Source organism: Vicugna pacos, chromosome 1, assembly GCF_048564905.1.
Source record: "Vicugna pacos chromosome 1, VicPac4, whole genome shotgun sequence".
Lineage (NCBI taxonomy): Eukaryota > Metazoa > Chordata > Mammalia > Artiodactyla > Camelidae > Vicugna > Vicugna pacos.
The window spans coordinates 116,676,012-116,699,122 of record NC_132987.1 but is presented as its reverse complement, the minus strand read 5'-3'; the positions used below and the strand labels follow the sequence as shown (position 1 = coordinate 116,699,122).

General features: G+C 44.7%; 1 protein-coding gene across 2 annotated transcripts in view; it reads right to left on the bottom strand.

Annotated features, from left to right (window-relative positions):
* The window catches only part of DOP1B (DOP1 leucine zipper like protein B), a 103,445-nt gene that overhangs the window by 30,870 nt on the left and 49,464 nt on the right, over positions 1-23,111 (bottom strand). For both annotated transcript variants that reach the window (XM_072969030.1, XM_072969035.1), the window contains exons 15-23: positions 21,351-21,622; positions 16,311-16,463; positions 15,533-15,633; positions 14,030-14,220; positions 9,837-11,466; positions 9,243-9,354; positions 8,444-8,632; positions 5,643-5,765; positions 3,505-3,639 (exon numbers count right to left, since the gene is read on the bottom strand). In XM_072969030.1, coding sequence (XP_072825131.1) covers positions 3,505-3,639; positions 5,643-5,765; positions 8,444-8,632; positions 9,243-9,354; positions 9,837-11,466; positions 14,030-14,220; positions 15,533-15,633; positions 16,311-16,463; positions 21,351-21,622 — 2,906 coding nt within the window. The remainder of the gene's footprint in view (positions 1-3,504; positions 3,640-5,642; positions 5,766-8,443; positions 8,633-9,242; positions 9,355-9,836; positions 11,467-14,029; positions 14,221-15,532; positions 15,634-16,310; positions 16,464-21,350; positions 21,623-23,111) is intronic.

Sequence of the window (23,111 nt, the reverse complement as noted above, 5' to 3'; positions counted from 1 at the left end):
CAAGAGAAAGAAATAAAAGGGATCCAAATTGGAAAAGAAGAGGTAAAAGTGTCATTATATGCTGACGACATGTTACTATATATAGAAAACCCTAAAAGGTCCACAAAAAAGCTACTAGAGCTGATCGAAGAATTCAGCAAGGTAGCAGGTTACAAAATTAATGTTCAAAAATCAGTTGCCTTTCTTTACACTAATGATAAATCAACAGAAAAAGAAAGTAAAGAAACAATCCCCTTTAAAATAGCACCCAAAGTAATAAAATATCTGGGAATAAATCTAACCAAGGAGGCGAAAGAATTATACACAGAAAACTATAAACCATTGATGAAGGAAATTAAAGAAGACTTTAAAAAATGGAAAGATATTCCATGCTCTTGGATTGGAAGAATCAATATTGTTAAAATGGTCACACTGCCCAAGGCAATCTACAGATTTAATGCAATCCCTATCCAATTACCCAGGACATATTTCACAGAACTAGAACAAATCATAATAAAATTTATATGGAACCATCAAAGACCTAGAATTGCTAAAGCATTACTGAAGAGAAAGAATGAGGCTGGAGGAATAACTCTCCCAGACTTCAGACAATACTATAGAGCTACAGTCATCAAGACAGCATGGTATTGGTACCAAAACAGACATATAGACCAATGGAACAGAATAGAGAGCCCAGAAATGAACCCACAAACTTTTGGTCAACTCATCTTCGACAAAGGAGGCAAGAATATACAATGGAATAAAGACAGTCTCTTCAGCAAATGGTGTTGGGAAAACTGGACAGCAGCATGTAAAACAATGAAGCTAGAACACACCCTTACACCATATACAAAAATCAACTCAAAATGGATTAAAGACTTAAACATAAGACAAGATACAATAAACCTCCTAGAGGAAAACATAGGCAAAACATTATCTGACATACATTTCAAAAATATTCTCCTAGAAGAAATAAAAGCAAGAATAAACAAATGGGACCTAATGAAACTTACAAGCTTCTGCACAGCAGAGGAAACCAGAAATAAAACAAGAAGAAAACCTACGGAATGGGAGAAAATTTTTGCAGGTGAAACCGACAAAGGCTTGATCTCCAAAATATATAAGCAGCTCATACGACTCAATAAGAAAAAAATAAACAACCCAATCCAAAAATGGGCAGAAGACCTAAACAAGCAACTCTCCAAGGAAGACATACAAATGATCAAAAAGCACATGAAAAAATGTTCAGTATCACTAATTATCAGAGAAATGCAAATCAAAACTACAATGAGGTATCACCTCACACCAGTCAGAATGGCCGTCATTCAAAAATCCAAAAATGACAAATGCTGGAGAGGCTGTGGAGAAAGGGGAACCCTCCTACACTGCTGGTGGGAATGCAGTTTGGTGCAGCCACTATGGAAAACAGTGTGGAGATTCCTCAAAAGACTAGGAATAGACTTACCATATGACCCAGGAATCCCACTCCTGGGCTTGTACCCAGAAGGAAATCTACTTCAGGATGACACCTGCACCCCAATGTTCATAGGAGCACTATTTACAATAGCCAAAACATGGAAACAACCTAAATGTCCATCAACAGGTGACTGGATAAAGAAGATGTGGTATATTTATACAATGGAATACTACTCAGCCATAAAAACCGACAACATAATGCCATTTGCAGCAACATGGATGCTCCTAGAGAATGTCATTCTAAGTGAAGTAAGCCAGAAAGAGAAAGAAAAATACCATATGAGATCGCTCATATGTGGAATCTAAAAAACAAAAACAAACAAACAAACAAAAACAAAGCATAAATACAGGACAGAAATGGACTCATGGACAGAGAATACAGACTTGTGGTTACGGGGGGGGGGGCGGGGTAGAGGGTGGGAAGGGATAGACTGGGATTTCAAAATTGTAGAACAGATAAACAAGATTACACTGTATAGCACAGGGAAATATACACAAAATGTTATGATAAATCACAGAGAAAAAAATGTGACAATGAGTGTGTATAAGTCCATGTATGACTGAAAAATTGTACTGAACACTGGAATTTGACACAACACTGTAAAATGATTATGAATCAATAAAAATGTAAAAAAAAAAAGAATAAAATAGCTCTAATACTTTCAAGGAAGAGATCTGCTTTGGTAAAAACAAAAATCTCTAAGGCATAAAACTGTTAAACCATGAAATCTGTTCAGTTTCAGAATCACTGTGCATAAACAAAAAGGCATCTGAGCAGCACGGCTCCCCTCAACTGCTACGTGGACAAGGAGCAGAAAAACTGGAGGAGCTTCATCGTTCAATCACATCCCCCTTCAAATGCCACTGCCTTCACTGCAGCCAGACGAAATCTCCTCTTTCTCAGAGTGCCAGTGTGAGTTAAGTCCTATGATGTGAATTTTGTACCTTTATAAAACTTATGTGAAGTTTTAACTCATCCACTGACAAAGCTGCTTTCCTTTATCCAGCCAAGTCAGGTTCCTCCGAGCCCTCTTCTTGACTAGACCTCAACCTTGGTCCACAAGGTTGTACCTTTAGCACAAAGATTCCATCCACCCCACACACTAAGAGACGTGAACAAACACTGGCATGGTTTCCAGTAGCTCAAAGCCATACCCTTAAGGTGATGAACCCAACCCCTTTAAAATGCCTGTCCGAGGAGGAAAGCTCTAGGCTTCTGAAGGAATCTGCTGTTGGTTCAGCCAATACCTGACAGGTTCCTGACCTCCCTACCTTAGAGCATGTATTAAGAGAAGCTCATACTTACAAGTTCTTCCTCTCCCTTTGAGATGCATGTATGTCGCCTACAACACGGGAATGCCTTTCTCAAAGACCCGGGAGCCATCCTTCTGAAATATCATCATTGAGAAAGATAGGGCCCCCGTCTCCCAGTCTCCGTGGGAGTGTAGGAACCTACCTTCCACATTACAGTTTGCAAACCCAATGGACTAATTATATCCACCAACCCCCTTCCTGCTCGTTTGTCATTTTCCATGCCCCCGACTCTGCGGAAGCCCCAGCTCACACACCCTCCCTACCCTTCATTCTCTGCCTCTAATACCCAGTTACCTCTGCAGAAATCTGAACTGAGCCCTGCTCTCTCCCCTGCTGCAGTTGTTACTGAATACAATCGGTCTTTTCCACCTTTAATTGTTATCCGGCTTTGCTTATCTTTGACACCTTTTAGGTTGCAAGTTGCTTGAGGCAAATGCTATTGCCTCCCCCTAAAGGACTTACTCTATTTAGCACACAGTAAGCCCTTGCAGAGCGCCTGCAGCGGGACATAAGGATGGAAGTGGTCCCTGACCCAAGCGGTCCCCACCCCAAAACAGGAGCACTGAAGCCCATGAGGCACATTTCATACCATCCCTGCAAAGCCTGGTAAAAACACCTCTGTTTACAGCCCCCGAATTCCCAGTGGCTCCTGTGACCCGTTTCCCTCCCAAACACACTGTATAAGACGCGGAGTTAGAGGCACGCACTCCTTTGGAGGGCCCCCAGGCTCCTGACCTCGTCCCCTCGGATCTGCGGGGGCCTCTTCACCACCTCTTTCACCAGGTGCAGCACCGTGTCCGTTCGCAGGGTACTCAGTGCACAAGTCAGGTCGACGAGGGTGAGCTGGGATGCGCTCGCCACGGGGACAATCTGTAGAAAAGAAAATCACTCTTTTAAGATTCCTTATAAAACTGAAAATAGATTTACCCCATGACCCAGCAATCCCACTCCTGGGCATATATCTTGAGGAAGCTCTAATTCAAAAAGATACATGCACCCCAGTGTTCACAGCAGCACTATTTACAATAACCAAGACGTGGAGGCAACTTAAACGTCCATTGACAGATGAATGGATAAAACAGTTGTGGTGTATATATACTCGATGGAATACTACTCAGCCATAAAAAATAATGAAATAATGCTATCTGCAGCAACATGCATGGACCTGGAGATCATCACTCTAAGTGGAGTCAGTCAGAGAAAAAAAGAGTATCACATGATATCACTTATATGTGGAGTCTAAAAAAAACCGACACAAATGAACATATTTACAAGACAGAAACAGACTCACAGTCATAGAAAGCATATGGTTACCAGAGGGGAAAGGAGAGGGCAGAGGGATAAATTAGGAGCTCAGGATATACAGATACACACTACTGTATATAAAACAGATAAACAGCAAGCTTATACTGTATAGCACAGGAAACTACATTCCTTATCTTTTAATAGCCTATAATGAAAAGAACATGAAAATGAATATATATATTCTTTATAACTGAATTACTATGCTGTACACAAGAAATTAACACAACATTGTAAACTGACTATACTTCAACTTAAAAAAAAGTAAAAAATCACCTTTAAAGCTCAGAGAGAAAACAAAAATAAGAATTACACACAGAAAGCGCTCTATAGTACTTGCTCCTGGAGAAAGAGATTTGTTTTAATCTTTCAAGCAAATATTTAAATGAAAACTGAGTAAAGGACTCTGTTGGTCCTGACAAAGAGTGAGGCAGGCATTTAATCACAATAACGTAATCAGTCTCTGCTGTAAATTAGGAGTAAAAGGTGCATTTGATGATGGGGCAGTCACTCTGGTTAGTTCAAGCTTAGAGAGTGTTTAAGAAACAGACAGACTTAATTTGAACGAAACAGGCTGATATCAAGAGACAGTCCCCAAAGCATGAGGACAGTAAGAAAACCAGGTAAACCAGATTCACACTAGCTGGCCTCGGCGGGAAAACCCCAGGGTGGGAGGTATGTTTGATGAAAGAAGTCTGCATAAGGTGGTCACGTGCACTGGGAAGTATCAGGTTTATTATCAGAGAAGCCCTCACAGGTTCTAAGCTGGGTGGCCAGGGCCACCAACCTCTCAGGCCTTCTCGGGAACAGGTGTCCATGTGGGGCACTGAGACAGCGCTCGGGGGTGGGGCAGACCCTCTGAGGGAGGGATGAGCAGGAGCCGGCATGGTCGACAGAGGGAACCAAGGAAGAAAGCTGTGCTGGTTTTGCAGACACAGGTCAACTGAGCTCCTGAAGGACCTCGTGATGGACCAGTTGGTGGGGGAAGAACAGACAAAATGCGAACTGAAGTCTGGGCATAGGAACATGGTGATTCAAATTTTCTTCACCATCACGGACAAGTATTATTTCTATAAATTAAAAGAGACTGATGACCCTGGTTGATGACGACGTCTCAAATGCATCAACTGAGACAACACACCTCTGTGACAGGGATGTTGAAGGGGGCAGTGAGTGCACGTGCGGGGCCGGGGGAATATGGGAAATCTCTGCACCTTCCTCTCATTTTGTTGTAAGTCTAAAACTGCTCTATAAAGTCTTTATTTAAAATGTACATGTTATATGTATTCTTGTAAGCATACTATTAGATGCCAGATTTAAAAGGTGAACCGTAAGTACAACGGACTCATTAAAGAAAGTCAGAAAACAGAAGCTGGGGCGAGTTCCACCCCCCACCCAGCCAGCATCCAACCCCGGTGTCACGAGGTACGGCTGTCTGACTGCGTGCTTTTAAAGCAGTGGAACTACTTTCACAGTTTCCCGTGTTGGTCTCTGACATCACCTTTGATGACATGTGACTCTGGTATTCTGTCAGAGTAAGTTTAGCTACCGCCTTGATTTTCCGGCTTTACCTTCGTCTTACTGTGGTGTTTCACCCTCTTCCTGCTCCACACGGCTGCAACGGCTGCAGTTAACTGGACTCCAAGGTGGGCTGTCAAGGGGTTCAAGAAGTCTAAAATTTTTTGCCGTATGGTCTGGAAAATAGAGAAAAGAAGAGCGGAATCAGGGCTTCGGCGGACGACATGCTTCACCGCCACCTGTAAACCCTGGGAGCCCTGGGGTCCATCTTAGTGCTCCCAGCACCAGGCCTAGCAAGTCCCTGTAAGGGGAGGGGCTGGAGGAGAAGTATGGGGGGCCCGCAGGTGGACGGGCAGATGCTAGCTGAGCTGAGCAAGAAGAGACTCCAGGGAGGTGATAAATACCACCTGCGAGCAGCCACCTGAGGCCTTGCAGACACAGTGAGAAAGGGGGGACCAAACAGTGGGGCCGGCACTGTTCCCATGCTGAAAGCCCCCACGTCAACCAGCCCAGGAAGGGCTCATGTTCATCAGGAAGGATGTTTTATCAACTTCCAGGAATACGTACCACTTAACTAATTTCACTATGTAACCAATTAAAAACAACCCCACAACATGGCCCTGGACAGCACCCGTCACCCTCCCTTTTGCTCCACATGGGTTTTTTTCATTCACGAAACCTCGTTTCTCCCTCTGTAAATCCTGCGTGTCCCCCGGCCTCTAACACCCCCCACCCCATCAACGCCCCGCAAGCTGGGTCCCAGCTCAGCCACTCTGCTTCAGGAAGGCCGCCTCGACCCCCAGCCCCGGTCAGGTTCCTGCGCCGCACGGGTCAGAGCGCCCTCGTTTCTCTGTAGCACTTCTCAGCGTTGCTTTTACATTGACACTGCCTGTGTCTGCCAGCAGGACAAGGACTTACTTCCACTGTCTTAAACACTGGGCTATAAACGTTTGTTTGTCAAATGTTTGTCGAATGAATGAATTTGTTTTGGGCTCTGTCCCCACTGTCTTTGTCTAGAATCACCTTAGATACAAATGAGCGTGGGATGGAGATGTCCCCTCCCTCCTACCACGGTTTCTGCTCAAGAGAGACTGCGGGGGTCTCAGCTGGAGGCCTCGGGTCCTTCAGGGAGGGCTTGAGTTAAGTGCTCAATAAATGTTAGCCGTTATCACAATGAATCTTTCCCTCAGCCCCCTGAGGCAGTCTACTAGTAACAGACTCATTTCACAGATGAGAAAACTGAAGCTCAGGGTGAGTGCCTACGGATTTTCTGAACCTTTTTAGAACTTATTTTTTAGGCTTAATTTAAGCAGGTTCCTGTGGCAGCTTGGAATACAGCAGATCCCCTTAGAGGGCATTCCTGGAACTGACAGAACATTTTGCAGCCTACCTGTGAGTTACAGAACCTAAAAGCACGCCGATCTGGGAGTCAGACTGCCTGGGTCTAATTCCAGCATCACTGCTTATGGGTGTGCAATTGAGGGCAAAGCATTTACTCTCTCTACACCCCAATGTCCTCATCTGTAATCAAGGAACAATAATAGTACATCCATCATAGGTGAAGACTAAATATGCCAATAAACGTAGGGCACCCGGATGATGCCTGGCATCGTGCTTGCAGCTGAGGAAACCATAGCACAGAGAGGTTAACGAACTTGTCCAGAGTCCCACAAAGCACCTGAGCAGGAGGCTGAATCCAGGTGAGCTGGCTCCCTGTGCTCTGGTCTGTTTTGTTTAACCGGGGCTGCCAGATGCCAGTGTAAGCCCTGAGGACACCACCTGGCACCGACAGGTGCTCAGCTGATGTGAGACAGGGCCAGATAATTCTTAGCTACTAGACGTGGCAATTAGAGACTGAGTCACGTGCCTGGATGCTTCCAAGGGAGAGTGAACTGTAATGGGGCAGGACCCTGCGGGGCCTTCCCAGGACAGACCACTCCTCCCCATGTCCTCTGCCTGCCTCTTGTTTGTAGAAAAGCTGTCCTCTCCCAGGCCTCCCCGGTCACAGACGCTTGGTTCAAAAGTTAATGATTGAAAGGATGTGAACATGTAGTGATAAAAGTAGTACTTTTGCCAGAACTGGTGACTATTTAAACAGTAGATCAGCCACATGGCAGTCACAGAATCTTTAGTTGCTCCCTGAAGTATACAGATGACAGTATCTGATGTTGTTTTACATTCACTACATCCCTGAGTTGTTTTACAGACACTAAAACCCTTACCAAATGGAAGCAGCTAACTGCACAATGACCACGTGCCTTAAAAGCTCTTCCCAGAAACCCATTGGGGAGTTCGGGTTTTTTGAGCATCAGCTGCCCACACTTCTTGTCTGGCACCTACAATGCATGCTGCACTTTCCTTCACCGAAACCCAGTAGATTGGCTTCATTGCACACAAGGGAGTGGACCCAAGTTTGGTTGGGGAACAGAACTAGATCTGTCCTGGGCTGTGTGCTTCTGGTTCAATAAAAAACTCAAAGACACCTCAATGTGTTCAAGGCACCACTAAAAGCAGAATATAAGGGCGAAACTGTCTTAGTAGACATGCTTGAGAGAAACTGCTTGTAGACTTCAGGTAACCCAGCTGGAACCCCCAGGGATTTTATTTTTGTTTTTAAAAAAAGAAGGGCAAAGGGGAAAAAATAAACAAAACAACTCAAAAAGCGTTTCTTTCTATGAATAGGAAACTTATTCTAATAAACAAACTGGAGATTTCTACTTCCGACTTACTTCTAACTTGGGATTCACTGAGCACATTAGGTTTGATTATGTGTGTATATATTCCTGCATATTTTAATTTTCAGTGGACAATACAAGAAAAGGAAATAATAAAACCAGAGAGGAAGCTCTCTCACTTTGGTGGTTTTAAAGTAAATGGAAGAGGATCCGTTTGTGGCTCCAAGGAGATCGACAGGTCTCTTCTGAGTCTCCTCCTTCTTGAGAACATTCCAGAGAAGGGCCATGGTGTTAACAATTCGAGGCAGTTCTTCCAGAATAGCATTCTTGGCATTTTTCAAATTGGTAGGGTCACTCATAGCAGTGGTCTAAAAATGAAAATGAACATATGAGACTCGTCTCCATCTGTGGTGTCGTTTCCCTTTCCATGAGGTGGGATGGTGGGATGCGCTGGTGCGCTCTTCCAAGCAAGTCCCACATGTGGTCTGGAAGTAAAATGCCTCCCTCCCTGAGCATTTAAAGCCAAGACTTTCTTTCAAAGATGGATGGATGTCTGTGACTCTGAAACCCCTCATTACAAACTGTTCCAGTCACTCAACCAAAGCACAGGCTGCAGTCTAAAATTTAATCCCAGATAGGACAGAGCTATCAATAGCTAAAATGTCTTCCTACAGGTCAAGGTCAAGGAAAAAATAACATGGAAAAAAGATACATTTTTATCCACTCCTGGTGGAGAGCTACACTTGCCTACAGGGAGTACCAGCAAGAACAAAACCACATTTGCATTACTTACCTGTGCATATTTGCACATATATTTACATACACATTTACATTATTTGCATGTGTTCATTTTCATTAACATTTGCATGTTCACTTGTATTACTCACATAAATACATTTCTTATTTGAACAGACATAACCCCAGCAAAGACAAAACAGTATACGAGAACTGTCTTGAACTCAGGAAAAAATAATTTACCTTTCTGTTTTGGTTGGGTTGTTCCAAAAGACAAAAATGACTAATGGTTGTTAGACCTTCCAGAAGAGTGAGTGGATAATCCGGAGAAATGTTTTCCCTCTTGGAGGTTACGCTTTGGTGAAGAAACGAGAAACTAGTTTTGAGACTTTTTAAGAATGAAGCCATAAAGGTTTTTAATCCTACATATAAACATAGAAACCAGAGAGATATCACTCAGAAGAACCTGGGGCTCTCATAATGGGATATTGTTATAATAATGACAGGCATCTTTTGTGCTGATTTACATTTTTATAGTCACTTTGGAAAAATGTTTCCAGATGTTTCAGAATTTCTGTGATGAGGATTCACATTTTTATTTCTGTTTTGCAAAAATAATGGACAGTGACTGACTTGTCCTGTAACACAGAACTAGCCTGGGTAGCCATGAGGAATTAAAAATAGAAGAGCTGACCATTTAGTTACCCCTCCTGACAAGGCTAACTAGGCTTTTGATTAGGTTGAAATTACCCACCAATTGGCTTCTAGAGCAAATCAGCCATTTGTGACAAAAGATGTCATTAAAGCAACAGGAATGCATCCAAGGGTTCACCATACCTGATGGAGAGCTTCACCGATTCGCTTTCATACTGCTTGACCAGCTCGTCCAAGTTTTTGCAAATCTGGACAAGGAAGGGGGTCACTGTCCAGCCCAGGGACTTCCCGAAGTACGGCAAGGACTGCGTGACCAAGCTAACCCAGGCGGGGTGCATGCCATAGCCGTAGGCCGGCTGCAGGCCCCTCACCACGGCCGAGACTAGCAGCCCCTGCGAGGTGAGGGGGTGGGGCTGCACGTACTGCATGGCGCTGATGGCCTGTTGAAAGTTCAGCGTCCGCCGCCACTCCCGGGACAGGTCCGGCTGATTTTCGGCCTCCTCCTGCACCTGGCCCAGGTGGTGCTCCAAGACGATTAGCACCTGCAGCAGCTTCAGCAGCTCAATCTGCAGGGGGTGCTCGCTCCAGATCTGGTCCTGGCCCAGGTTGATGAGGCTCTCCTCGAAGATGCTGTCCTCCCGCGGGGCCCTGCCTCGCTCCGACGTGGCCAGCCCATAGCGCTTCTGACTCGTGTACATGGACGCGGACAGTGAGAGCAGGACAAACTCCTGGACTTTGCACCGCTGCAGCAGGCTGTGGATGAACTCCACGTTCTTCCCTTCGGCTGACTTGGCCACTGAGACCAGCTGCGTCATCATTCGAATCAACACCTCCACGCTTTTGACCTGCACATCCCGGTTGCCGAGGATGTCTCGGTGGGAGACCTTCAAGTAACAAGGGTAGTAGCTTCGCAGGAAGCTCAGGCACAGGTAGGTGAGGAGCTCGAGCAGCAGAGAGTGGGGGAACACACTGGGAGGCTGGGTCTGGAGCTTTCCGTAGAAACTCTGGCCAATGAGGGCCTCCTGATGGCGAGCTAGGAGGTTGGAGATGAGGTTTAGGTGCGCGGTGGAGCTGGTGTCCATGCTGGTCCCAGACACAGCCTCAATAAACTCCCTGGGGTTGGTTTTGAGCACGGCCTCCAGCACGGAGAAGGCATAAAGCACTCGCCGGGAGTCGTAGGGCTGCAGGTAGAGCAGGATGTGCTTGAATAAGGCCTCAATCATCTCCTGCCTCTCCCGCTGCTGCTTCAGCAGCCTGGATGTGGTCAGGGCCTGGAGCTCCAGGTCAGCCTCTTCGTCACTGGAGAGCGACTCTGAAGCCTGGGTCTTGTCTGAGTCCACGCGCGTCAGGCTCAACTTGGTGTTGGACTTGAGGTTTTCTGCCTGGAAGGCCGCCAGCAGAGTGGAGCGCTTGTGGGGGGCCCTGCTGGCCCCGGGGATGGATGCACAGCAGTGCTCGCCACTGCTCAGCTCCTGTGGGTCATGGGAAGGGGAGGAGAGGGAGGACGTGTTCTCGCTGTCTGTGGGGCCGGACTCGGCGTCCGCAGACTCGGTGTGCTCACTGCTGTCCAGGGTGCCGCAGGCCGTCCCGTCCAGCAGGTGTGCGGAGCAGGGAAGGTCTTCCTCGCTCGGCTCGCTGCCTGCTGGGCACTTCTCTGGTTCCTTCTCCACCTCGGCCCAGATGGCCTCGCGGTCCACGGTGGTGAGCTGGCTCAGGGGTGCACTCTCTGCAGAGCCGCCCTCCTGAAGATCAGGAGCGCCCCATGCCTCTTTGCAAGATGTGTGCTTCCTGTTAAACCAACGATGCCAGTCTTCTGAAAATTACAAGATGACAGACGACTTCAGAACAGGAAGATCACTTAGGATAAGTCAGTTCCAGAGTGATTTTTGTCTTAAAGCCAGGCAGAAAGATCAATATTAATAAAATTCTGCCATGAGGAAGGGGTAAGACAGGGGTAGGGGTTTAAGAGGTATAAACTACTATGTATAAAGTAAATAAGCTACAAGGATATATTGTACAGCACAGGGAATACAGTCAATATGTTATAATAACTATAAACCCTTAAAAATGGTGAATCACTATGTCATGCACGTGAAACTTACGTAATACCGTAAATCAACTATACCTTAATAAAAAATTGTAAAAAACAACACAATAAAATAAAATAAAATTCTCCCATGAAATGACATCACTAGAGTCTAGATTACATTACCAAAGGAAGGCAGACATGCAAAGTGAACAGGTCTTTTAAAATGTTCAAGAAATTGGATAATTTAGTTACACTGTCATAGAAAACATAAATATCACAAGTTTGGGGGAGGGTGATTTAAAAAAAAATGCCTATCATTTTCTCCCAGGAGTTTCCTTTCAAAAAAGTTATCCTACAGAAACATCAGCAGAAGGTTTTCAAAGCTAAAAGCGTATCACTGAAACGTTTTATATAAAAACAAACAGGAAAGCAAATAAAAGTATCCATAGGAAGAGGCGGGTTGACAAACTCACAGCACATGCTACTTACTGTTTGGGTTTTTTAAAGATACAGCTACATGTACTGATATGGAGCAATGTGTATGATATATTAAGTAAAAGAAAAAACCCAAGCTGCAGAATCCAGCTGTATAGATGAGCCCATTTACAGGAGGGAATTATACGCAGCAGTGAAGAAGTCTGGAAGGGTATCTGCTGCACCATTAACGGTAACGTGCTGTACCAGCCAGCATCACAAGGACTTTCACGTGTACTTTTTCTTTCCAATTATTCCAATTTATAAAACAAGCATGTTAGTCCCTCTGCGATCAGAAAATACACAATCTTTTAAGGTGCTCAGGTGTCTTTTAAAAAGGAGTGAAAAGCCAGGCATCTTTGGTGTTGCCAAATATTTTTAATATGCAACTTTCAACAAATCTAGTCCATGCATATTAAGCCAGATTAGAAAAAAAGGGAGAATTAAGATATGAGAAATAGATGAGCTGCCTGATGTGTACAACAGTATTTCAAAATTAGATTACAGAGGGAGTGTGCAGGGCAAGCACGTCTAGTTGCTTCCAGGGAAAGAGCATGGCAGAGAAAACACATTTTCTCTCATTAGGCAGGTAGCATTAAACCTTGATTAGAGGAATTAGAGGAGGTGCCAAGAGACCTTCAAAACTCAACGAACCGTGGAGTTAAAACTTTCCTCTTACAACAAGGGAACACTTAAAAATTTAGCTGCCATAAATGGAAGCCAAACTTTTAAGAAGGTGCTTAGTTTAAACATCTTTGAATTTTACTTTCTTAGGATGTGGAGTAATAAAATGTCTCCTCTTTGAGAAGGCAGCCAGCTTTCCCCTCTACAGAAAAACCGGAAGTTATAGTTCTAGGCAAGGAGCCCTGTAAAGAGGAAGCCACCTCAGAAATCTTTGCTTATTTAGGCGTTAGGCAGCTCTTCTCTGTAAGATAAGACTGTGACTGTGAGTATTTACAACCCAGTAAGCCAAACAAACTAATTAAAACTTGTAAAACCATCACTTAGAAAACTGCAGGAAGTCATAAAATACAGCCACTGTGAGAAGTAACGTCAGTTCAGAAACTGTGCTAGGTATTAACCACTGAAATGCAATGAACTCATCAGTTTTATTTTAGTCTTTTTCTTTTCTTCTTTCTACCTTGACTCTTTTAAATCTGTGTTAAAGATGCCTCTCAAAGTTCTCAGAACCCAAAGGTTGACTTCCGTGTTTCTGATTAGCTGTTAACAGCTGGAAAGAACCTTAGAGAGGGGATAGGAAAAAACCACTTACCTTGTTGTTGACGGTTCCAAGCAGAAGTAATTTTTATAGGTCAAGTATAACGGATGAGACCTCATGCAAATTGCCACATTCTTGATCGTGCAGACCTGGGGGCAACCTCAGCTCTCCCGCCCCAGGTCTGAGAACTGCGAGCCTGGCCAACCCAAACTTCATTTCCCGCCAGACATCAGATATCTTTTCTGAGCGAAGGGCTGGCCTTAGGGACCTCTGGGTGGACAGTCTGCTTTCCCCTCCTCCTACCTTAGATGCCCTTGAATTGTTTTTTCTAGCCAAGAATCAAGATTCAGCTATTTTTATTGTAAATTTTTTAAAAAATTTTCCTTTATAACATAAAAAAATTAGATTTTTCAGTGAGAACAACACACTCACTACCTGGCATTCCTAAGTGCCAGTTCATCTGAGCCTTAGGATTTAAACGTCCATACAAAATACCTTTGTACCTTTTGAATCTGGCAAAACCACCAAGTAGGTCAAAGTGCCCTGACTGTCACACTGGGTGGTTGGAGTCCAGGCCACCCCTTCCTCAATCCCAGGTCCAGGGTTCTGGCGACACACAGCTGGCCCAGCACCCAGCCCGTGTGGTGTGCTCACCTGCTGAGTTCTCCTGCTTGAGGCAGTGAATGGAGGTCCTCTGGGTCTTGGGCTGGAGCAGAAGCAGGAGCACGGGTTCGAGGATGCGCGCCACGTCGCCGAGGGAGAGCGCCCGCACCAGCCAGCCCTGGGCGGCAGCACTGATTGCGCCGTCCGTGCAGGCCAGGCTGTCCAGCACGACGAACAGGGACCTGCGGGGTGGGGGTGGGGTATGGAAGCACACCGTCGGGTCGGCATTCAGGGCCCTGTGTGCTGGGATGCCCTCAGAAAGCTTCATCCAGGCTGGGCTTGAGGACCCAGGCAGGAAGGACCAGGGATCTCAACCTTGCCTTCAGCTAGAGTCACTGGGGGAGCTTCTAAATTCTGATGCCATACCCGGAGAAAACTACAGTTCAAAAAGCTACATGCACCCCAATGTCCATAGCCACACTATTTACAACAGACAAGACACGGAAGCAACCTAAATGTCCATGGACACATGACTGGATAAAGAAGGCGTGGTGTACATATGTAGACAATGGAGTACTACTCAACCATTAAAAAAATGAAATAATGCCATTTGCAGCAACATGATTGGACGTGGAGATTATCTTACTAAGTGAAGTCAGTCAGACAGAGAAAGACAAATATCATATGATATGATTCCACTTATATGTGGAATCTAAAAAATATATACAAATGAACTTACTTATAAAACAGAAAGACATAGAAAACAAATTTATGGTTACCAAAGGGGATGCGGGAGGAGAGAGAAATTAGGAGTTTGGGGATTGGCAGATACGAACTACTGTATGTAAAAGAGATAAACAACAAGGTCCTAATGTACAACACAGAAAACTACATTCAGTATCTTGCAATAACCTGTAACGACAAAGAATATATATATAACTGAATCAATATGCTGTCCACCAAAAACTAACACAACGTTGTAAGTCAAATATACTTCAATAAAAAATAAAACCCCGATGCCCAAGCCTCACCCCAAGTCTGGGCTGGGGAGCTCAGGCGTCAGAATCAGCTGGCATCTCTCTAAGGCTGTCTGACCCCACACCTCCAACTTCAGAAACAAGGTAGGGAATTTAAAAAAAACAACAACATGGAGTAGGATGCACTTGCAAAAGAACACACGTCTTCAGGGTGTGGTTGATGACCTGACAAGCGTACACACGCAGGGTTCCTGCCGTCCAATCGAGATCCAGACCATCTTCATTTCCCTGCAAGCTCCCTCGTGGGGCACATACTACAAGCTCCTTGGGTGATTCTGACATGTGCTGGGCTTCCTCCCTCCACGACCAAATTAAGAAAATTCCTACCAGGTATTCACAACTATCTGGTCTGAATTCACTTAGGGGATCACAGGAATTGTTTGCTCTGCATCAAGAACACAGGGTCAAGTTTTCCATCTCACACATCCCCCCCTCTCACCAGCCTGACACGCTGACCCGGAACTTCTGCAAAGTGGCCTTTTGCACAAAGGGAAAGTTATAATGAAGACTCCCTCACCTGTCAAAGGAGCGATTGTGAGATGTCACCCGACTGCCTTGGATCTCCCTCGTCAGGTGCCAGATGACAGAAAATCGAAACAGAGCTTCCAATCTTGTTCCCTTGATTAGGACAGAAATAAGAGTGAAGAACCTGATTTCTTAACAGAACACTGTTCTCAGTGGCAGCAAATCCAGTTTAAATATCAAACAGGAGCTCAGGAAAAAGGCAGCAACCAGGGCAGAGATGCTGGAGTCTCATTAGTGCCTGGTGGGACCTGGAGGACAGGAGGACCCGCATCCTCACTTTAACATGGGTGCACTTTTAGGAAAGCGCATATTACAGACTCAGCATTGGCCCAAGTCCAGGGTCACACGTAGGCCTGTGGTTGAAGGAAAACACAGAGCCTGGCCCCCTCATGCTCCTTGGTAGTGCCAGGTTGAATGGCTTAGACAATAGGACACGACCTGACAGCAAAGACGAGCTGGGGCTTCAAAGGCCAACACATTCTCTACGACCATCTACTTCACCCATAGCTCCAGAAGCCCCGCAAACATCATGGGAGCCTGGGCAGATTTCCCTGCCTTGATATGACTCTACAGGGGATGGCTCATGCTTCAGGAGGCCTTCTGGTCCTGAAATTACTGATTTATTAAAATGTTCCTAATGCACCATGTCTGCTCATTAACTGGGATGTCCACGGAGCCCCAGAAAGACCCCCACCAGATACAGGTGAGCCTGCCTGAGTGTGGGGAGTCCGATCACTGCTGGATGGAGGTTACCGGCTGCAAAGACTCACCTTGTCGGGGTCCAGGAGGGCGTGGCAGATGATGTCCTCACAGATGCTGGCCGTCGGGGCCAGGCAGTGCAGCCGGTAGAACAACTCCACACACATGATGTGATGTTCCCGGGTCTCCTTGTTCAGCTGATTCCACAGCACCTGGGCCACCCTCTGACGGAGGGGAGACCGTGTGAACACAGGCTGCGTTCTCCCATCTCTTCCCTGTGGCAGCCCAGTGCCAGCCCCGAGGTACTCGCTCCTGCCTGCATTTGCTGTGCGAGAGTCTTAATACCCGAAGAAACACCACCGACAAACAAAACAAAGCAAACTAAACCCAAACCACATTACAGCTCCCCCCAGGAGTCATCCAGGCAAGAGCAGTATTAGAGGTTCAACGTGGAGGTTTGTGACCTGCTTAGGACACGGCAGCTCTGCCCAGAACTCCACTTTCAGAGGGGGCAGCACCTGGAAGCGAGAACCTATCGGCTGAGGCATCCCCTCAATAAACACACACCAAGGCTCCCGCGCTATGGCTCTAGAGGCGCGCCCTCCAGCAAGCTGGGTGGATCTGCGGTGGTCACTGTCCCGAAGTCGCTGTCGAACCTCACCACCTAGGGTTGCCTCAGACTGGCGCTCAGCTTTAATTCCACAAACTTGTTCATTCCCATTTCTGAGCCGTGGCAGATGCCTGGCTCACCTTCAGGACACAAATTGTATCCCAAATCAAGTGTCTCACCTCCCCCGCCCTGATCTTAGCTGTTTAAACATATGAGGTCCGCAACTGGTCACAGCTCAAGACTGAAAAGGAAGGCTGGTCCCCACTTCCAGGAGGGGAGTTTCTGAAGGCATTTTTCCAGGTCATGGAAAAAGACCGCGTCTCATAGGTACATCTTAGATCGAAGAACTTCTTTTGGCCCATTTATTTCTATTTGACAAAATTGTCTTCTCTGCACAAATCAAATTAACCCCTGACTGGCTTGAGTCCCTAAACATTATTTATTTTTTATCAAAAGGAACGTGGTGTCCAATTATCAAGTTAAACTTCTGATACGAAACTTTTGACTAAGTAAAGTAGTCCCCTCACCTGCAGTCCCCGTGGCAAATTTATGTCTAAGAGGCTCCATCCGAAAGGTTTAAAGTTTTCTGGAGGCTTTTTGAGACTTGATGTGGATCACAAAACCCACACCTGCTCCTCCATCTGTCTTAGCCTTCTCAATCCCTGTGCTCTGGACAGTTTGCTAGTGGTTGACAATCTGTAATTACCACCTAGAAAGGGCAGGGTACTCTTGGGAGAGCTGACCTCATTCTCATTTGCACTGTGGACAGCAGGAACACTGGAGTTGAAAGTACAATAACTGAAATGAAAAACTCACTAGAGGCGGCTCAACAGTTTACCTGAATTGGCGGAAGAAAGAATCAGTGAAAAAGATTGACGGGAATTATGTAATCTGAAGTATATGGAGAAAAAAATAGTAAAAAATGAGTAGAGTCTTGGAGAAATGTGTGGCACACCATTAAGTGCACCAGCCTACACATATCTGGAATGCCAGGTGAAAAAAAAAGAGAAAGGAATAGGAAAATATTTGAAGAAATAATGGCTGAAAACTTCCCAAACCTGATGAAAAACCTTAAACTACATATACCAGAAGCTCAGTAAATTCCATGTAAGATAAATACAAAGAGACCCACACCCAGACACATCATAGTGAAGCGATAAAGGACAAAGAGAAAATCTTGAAAAGTAACAAGAGAAAAATGACTCGATAATTTACAAGGGAACCCCAATATGATTAACAGCCAACTTCTCATCAGAAACAAAGGAGGCCAGAAGACAGGTGGATGACATATTCAAACAATTAATTTAAATGTAAGTTCACTCAAACATTTAGATGAGCATTTGTTAGGGATTATTAAACAAATGCTGCTTTAAATATTTTATATTCAAGTGTATGTGGGGGAAGATTAAAGTATATTTATTCCTTTTTTAAAGTATATTAATTCTTATATTCAAAGTGTTGAAAGACAAAAAAAAAAAAAAACAACTCAACCAAGAATCTTGTATCCTGTAAAACTACCTTATATAAAAGAATAAGAAATAAAGACACTTCCAGATAAAAACTGAGAGATTTTGTTGCCAGCAGACCTGTCTTACAAGAAATACTAAAGGAAAATAGGCACACGAAAAATGCTCAATATGGCTAATTATCAGAGAAAAGCAAATCAAAACTACAATGAGGTATCACTTCACACCATCAGAATGGCCATCATTAAAATATCCACAAAAGATAAATGCTGGAGAGGGTGTGGAGAAAAGGGAAACTTTCTTACACTGCAGGTGGGAATGTAGCTTGGCGCAGCCATTACGGAAAACAGTATGGAGATTCCTCAAAAAACTAAAAATAGATTTACCATATGATCCAGCAATCCCCCTTCTCATTGTGTATCTGGAGGGAACTCTAATGTGAAAAGATACATGCACCCCAATGTTCATAACAGCACTATTTACAATAGCTAAGACATGGAAGCAACCTAAATGTCCATCGAGAGATGACTAGATAAAAGTATATTTATACAGTGGAATACTACTCAGCCATAAAATAAAAGAATAAAATAATGCCATTTGCAGCAACGTGGATGGACCTAGAGATTGTCATTCTAAGTGAAGTAAGCCAGAAAGAGAAAGAAAAATACCATATGATATCACTCATATGTGGAATCTAAAAAAAAAAAAAAAAAGAAAAGGACACTAATGAACTTACCTACAAAACAGAAACAGACTTACAGACATGGTAGACAATCTTATGGTTACCAGGGGAAAGGGAGTGGGAAGGGATAAATTTAGGAGTTTGAGATTTGCAAATGTTATTTAGCCACTATATATAAAAATACATTCAAAAAACCCAACACATTTTTTCTGTAGAGTACAGGGAACTATAGTCAATATCTTGAAATAACCTTTAATGAAAAAGAATACGAAAATGAATATACGTACGTATATGAATGACCGGGATATTGTGCCAGAAATTACACCAGAAATTGACACATTTTAACTGACTATAGTTCAATAAAAAATAATTTAAAAAATAATTAAAAAAAAAGAAATACTAAAAGAAGTTGTTTAGGGTGAAAGCAATTGATCCCAGACAGTTATACAAAATGCAAATGACACCGGTAAAAGTAATTATGAAATTATAAAAAGATGGTATAAATGCATATTTCTTCTTTCTTCTTTCAAATGGCTTAAAAAACAGTTGTGTGAAATAATAGGCACACACTGCACTGTTGGGCATATCACATTGAAACACAGTTGACAATAACAGCACAAGTGAAGACATACTGGAGTAAAGAAATGACACCAGATGCTCCTCGAGCCCACAAGTGAAGAAAGCAGGAGTGATGAACAAGAAGGCTAACGTGACAAACTCTATTAATACATACAATTGCTTTCCTTTCTTCTCCAACTTCTTTAAGTGACATAAAACTATAAAAAGTGTAACTGCAACCATGTAATGTTGGCCTATAACATACATAGATGTACGATACGTAACAGTAATAACACAAGAAGGGGAAGAGGAACAGAGCTACTCAGGAGGGATGGTTCTGTATCTCCCCAGAATTTAGGAGGAAAGTGAACTCCATTCTCGTAAAATGTATATGGTAATCCTTACAGCAATGACTGAAAAAACCCCAAACCTCCAAAAATATACTGAAAAAATCATTAAGGGAATTAAAATATTATATTGGAAAATATTCACTTATGAAAAAGTAGTAAAGGAGAAATAGGTGGGAAAAGATAAAACATAATAGAAAACAAGGAAAATGGCACCTTTCTGTGAATATAGCACAACCACTGAATTGTATACTTTCAATGGGTAAATTATATCTAAATAATGCTGTTATTTAAAAAAAAAAAAAGGGAAACAAAGCTGAGAGGTGGCCTCAGTTATATGACCTGCTTGAGAAGAGCTCACTCCAGACAGGTGAAAAGCCAGCCCATTTTGAAAGCCTTTCACGGGCTGATGGGCTGTCAAGACCTAAAAGGACAGTTGAGTTCCGATATCTCATTCCCACGTGAAACATCTAAAATGTCTCTTCCTTCGTGTCTCCGGGTTTGCAGGGTGCCTGCCACCCCCACCACCCACAGGGGAAACGCTTTCCATCTACAGGCCCCAGTGGGTGAGCCTGTCCCTGTCTGTACCACACGGCTGCTTCCCCCTGGGCCTCTGGCTGGTCACTGCCGTGGTCACCTGGATGAGCAGAAGTTGCCTGACCCAAGGGTGCCCCACTGGCTGCCTATTTAATAGCTGTGACAGGTTAGTTCAGAATTGTTAGAAAGAGATACAAGCATTATTAGCTATGAGAACCAGGTCTGAGGGTCCTGAGGCAGACATGGTCAAGCAGAAACCAAGTTAGGTTCTGGCTGGCAGGGAGATGTGCAGAGCAAGCAGCCTTGGGATGTGATGGCTTCCCAGGTGAGCCCCCAGGGGACCCAGCTGCATTCCTCTCCCGCCCTTTGACTTCCACGGGCTCTCCCATCGTCATAATAAACTTCACTTTTTTTTTTTCACGAGCAGCTGGAGTAGCTTTCAGCTCCTTGCAATTACATGAGCCCTATGAGACCTTATTTTCCTAATTTGTCCCCAAGAAAGATGGACAACACATGCTCACCACCTTCAGCGAATAATCTTTCTTAAATCTGACGAGTACTAAGTTTTCCCTGAGGTTAAATAACCTCAAAGCCTCTAATCTCACAAATTAGGACAGGCTCTCTTTTTCTGTATACTTAGATAATTTAGCAATCTTCACTCATATGGGGTCTAGTCAGCCTAAATCTGAACACAAATGTTACTGAACACTTGCTGCGGGGACAGAAATTGTGCCAGGAGCCCGGGTTAGAGAGATGGCCAAGCCAGGCACAGGTCCCCAGCAACCCTCTCTGGCTGCCACCAGAGACACCGTATTCCGTCACTGCCACTACAATCTTAGGGACAATGACAAATAAATAGTCTGGGAAGAGGGTCCAAGGGTCCCATCCACCCTCTTCCTGGTGGGAACTACCTGGTAGAAGTCTGTTTTCTCTGCGATGACTTTCAATATTCCTGGAGCGATGGGCGGAACCGTCACCATCTGCAGCTTCCCGAAAAATGGGTTGTGTCCAGAGCTTTTATAGCGTTTCATCTTGTCTTCAATGACGAGTGCTAGGGACTGGGAGTGGTTTATCACTTCCAGCAGAGTGGAGATGGCCACATGCTGGAGGTAGCAGTCAGTCACGCAGCAGCTGATGGTCATGAGGGATTTCAGCCAAGATGGAAAACTGAAATCACCATCTCCTGCAAGGAAACCAACCAGAGAGGATGGAGACAGACACACCCACATGAGACTGGCTCACCAACCTGCAGACTCTAAATAAGACACCTTTAGAGCTGGCAAGTCACCTGGGCAGCAGTGTGATATCCTTCTGGTGGGGACACAATATGCTGTCCCCATTCAGGGCCAGAGGACAAGTTAGACCAAGTCTGGTTTCATGTGCTTGTCAGATTATTCAAATTCTGCAAATGTCAGTCTCGGGGTTTTAAGATGATTCAAAACGTTTGCTTCTCTTTTATTTAAAAATTTGCATATAGTAAAATTTGCATTACACGTTCTTTTTGAAATTTACACATAGAGAAAGTCACTTTTTTTTGGTGTAGAGTTCAAAATGTGTTCTTGAAGCTCTCTTGGTAGTAGGGCACATGGCATTAGCTTTAAAAGAGGGCAAAAATACACTGAGGATATCAATTCTAAATGCAGTTCTTCCCGGCGTGCAGTCAGGTGCAGCTGTGGAGCCAAGAGAGAAGTGGGGAGTTCGAGGCAATGACTACAAGAGGGGAAATCTTCATCCTCTGCTCCTGCCAACTTGATCACTTTTTCTTGCTTTCCACCCTCCCTTCTACCCCGTTTTCCTTTGAAGTGTTCACTGTCTGTGATGGACTCGGTTGTATCTGCTCAAAATTCACAGGATGAAGCCCCAGTCTCTATGTGATGGTGTTTGGAGGTGGGGCCTGTGGGAGGTGATTAGGTCTAGTTAGGAGAGGTCCTGGGTGTGTGGCCTGCGTGATCGGACTGGTGCCCTTGTAAGAAGAGACAACAGAGAGACGCCCCCACCCACACCACCCCCGGGGATGTCAGCACACAGGGACAAGGGGGCAGCCTGTAGCCCAGCGGAGAGGTCTCGTCCGAAACCAACTCTGCGGGCACCCTGATCTCGAACTTCCACCCCAGAGCTGAGAGCAAATAGCTTTCTGTTGTGCCAGCCACCCAGTCTACGGTGTTTTGTTATGGCAGCCCCAGCTAAGATACAACCCTGTTATGGGTTGAACTGTGTCCTCATAAAAATTCTTATGTTGAAATCCTAACCTCTAGCACCTTGGAATGTGACCTCATTGGGAAATACCGTTGATGTAGATGCAATTAGTTAAAATGAGGTCACAGCAGAGTGGGCCCTGACCCAGTATAACTGGGGCCTGATAAAAGGGAAATTTGAATACAGAAATGTACACAGGAAGAACACCATGGAGAGACTGGAGTCAGGCTGCCCCCGAGCCCAGGAGCTCCCAGGCCTGGACCACATCCTTCCCCAGCACCTTCAGAGGGAGCATGACCCTGCCAACAGCTGACCACAGACTTCTGGCCTCCAGACCCGTGAGACAATACATTTCTGCTGTTTAAATCCCTTAGTTTGTGGCTCTTTGTAATGGCAGCCCTAGCAAACTAACAGACAAAGCTTTAACAGCAGGTATCATGAAACTGTCTATTTCCTGACTGTCATTAAGCATTTTT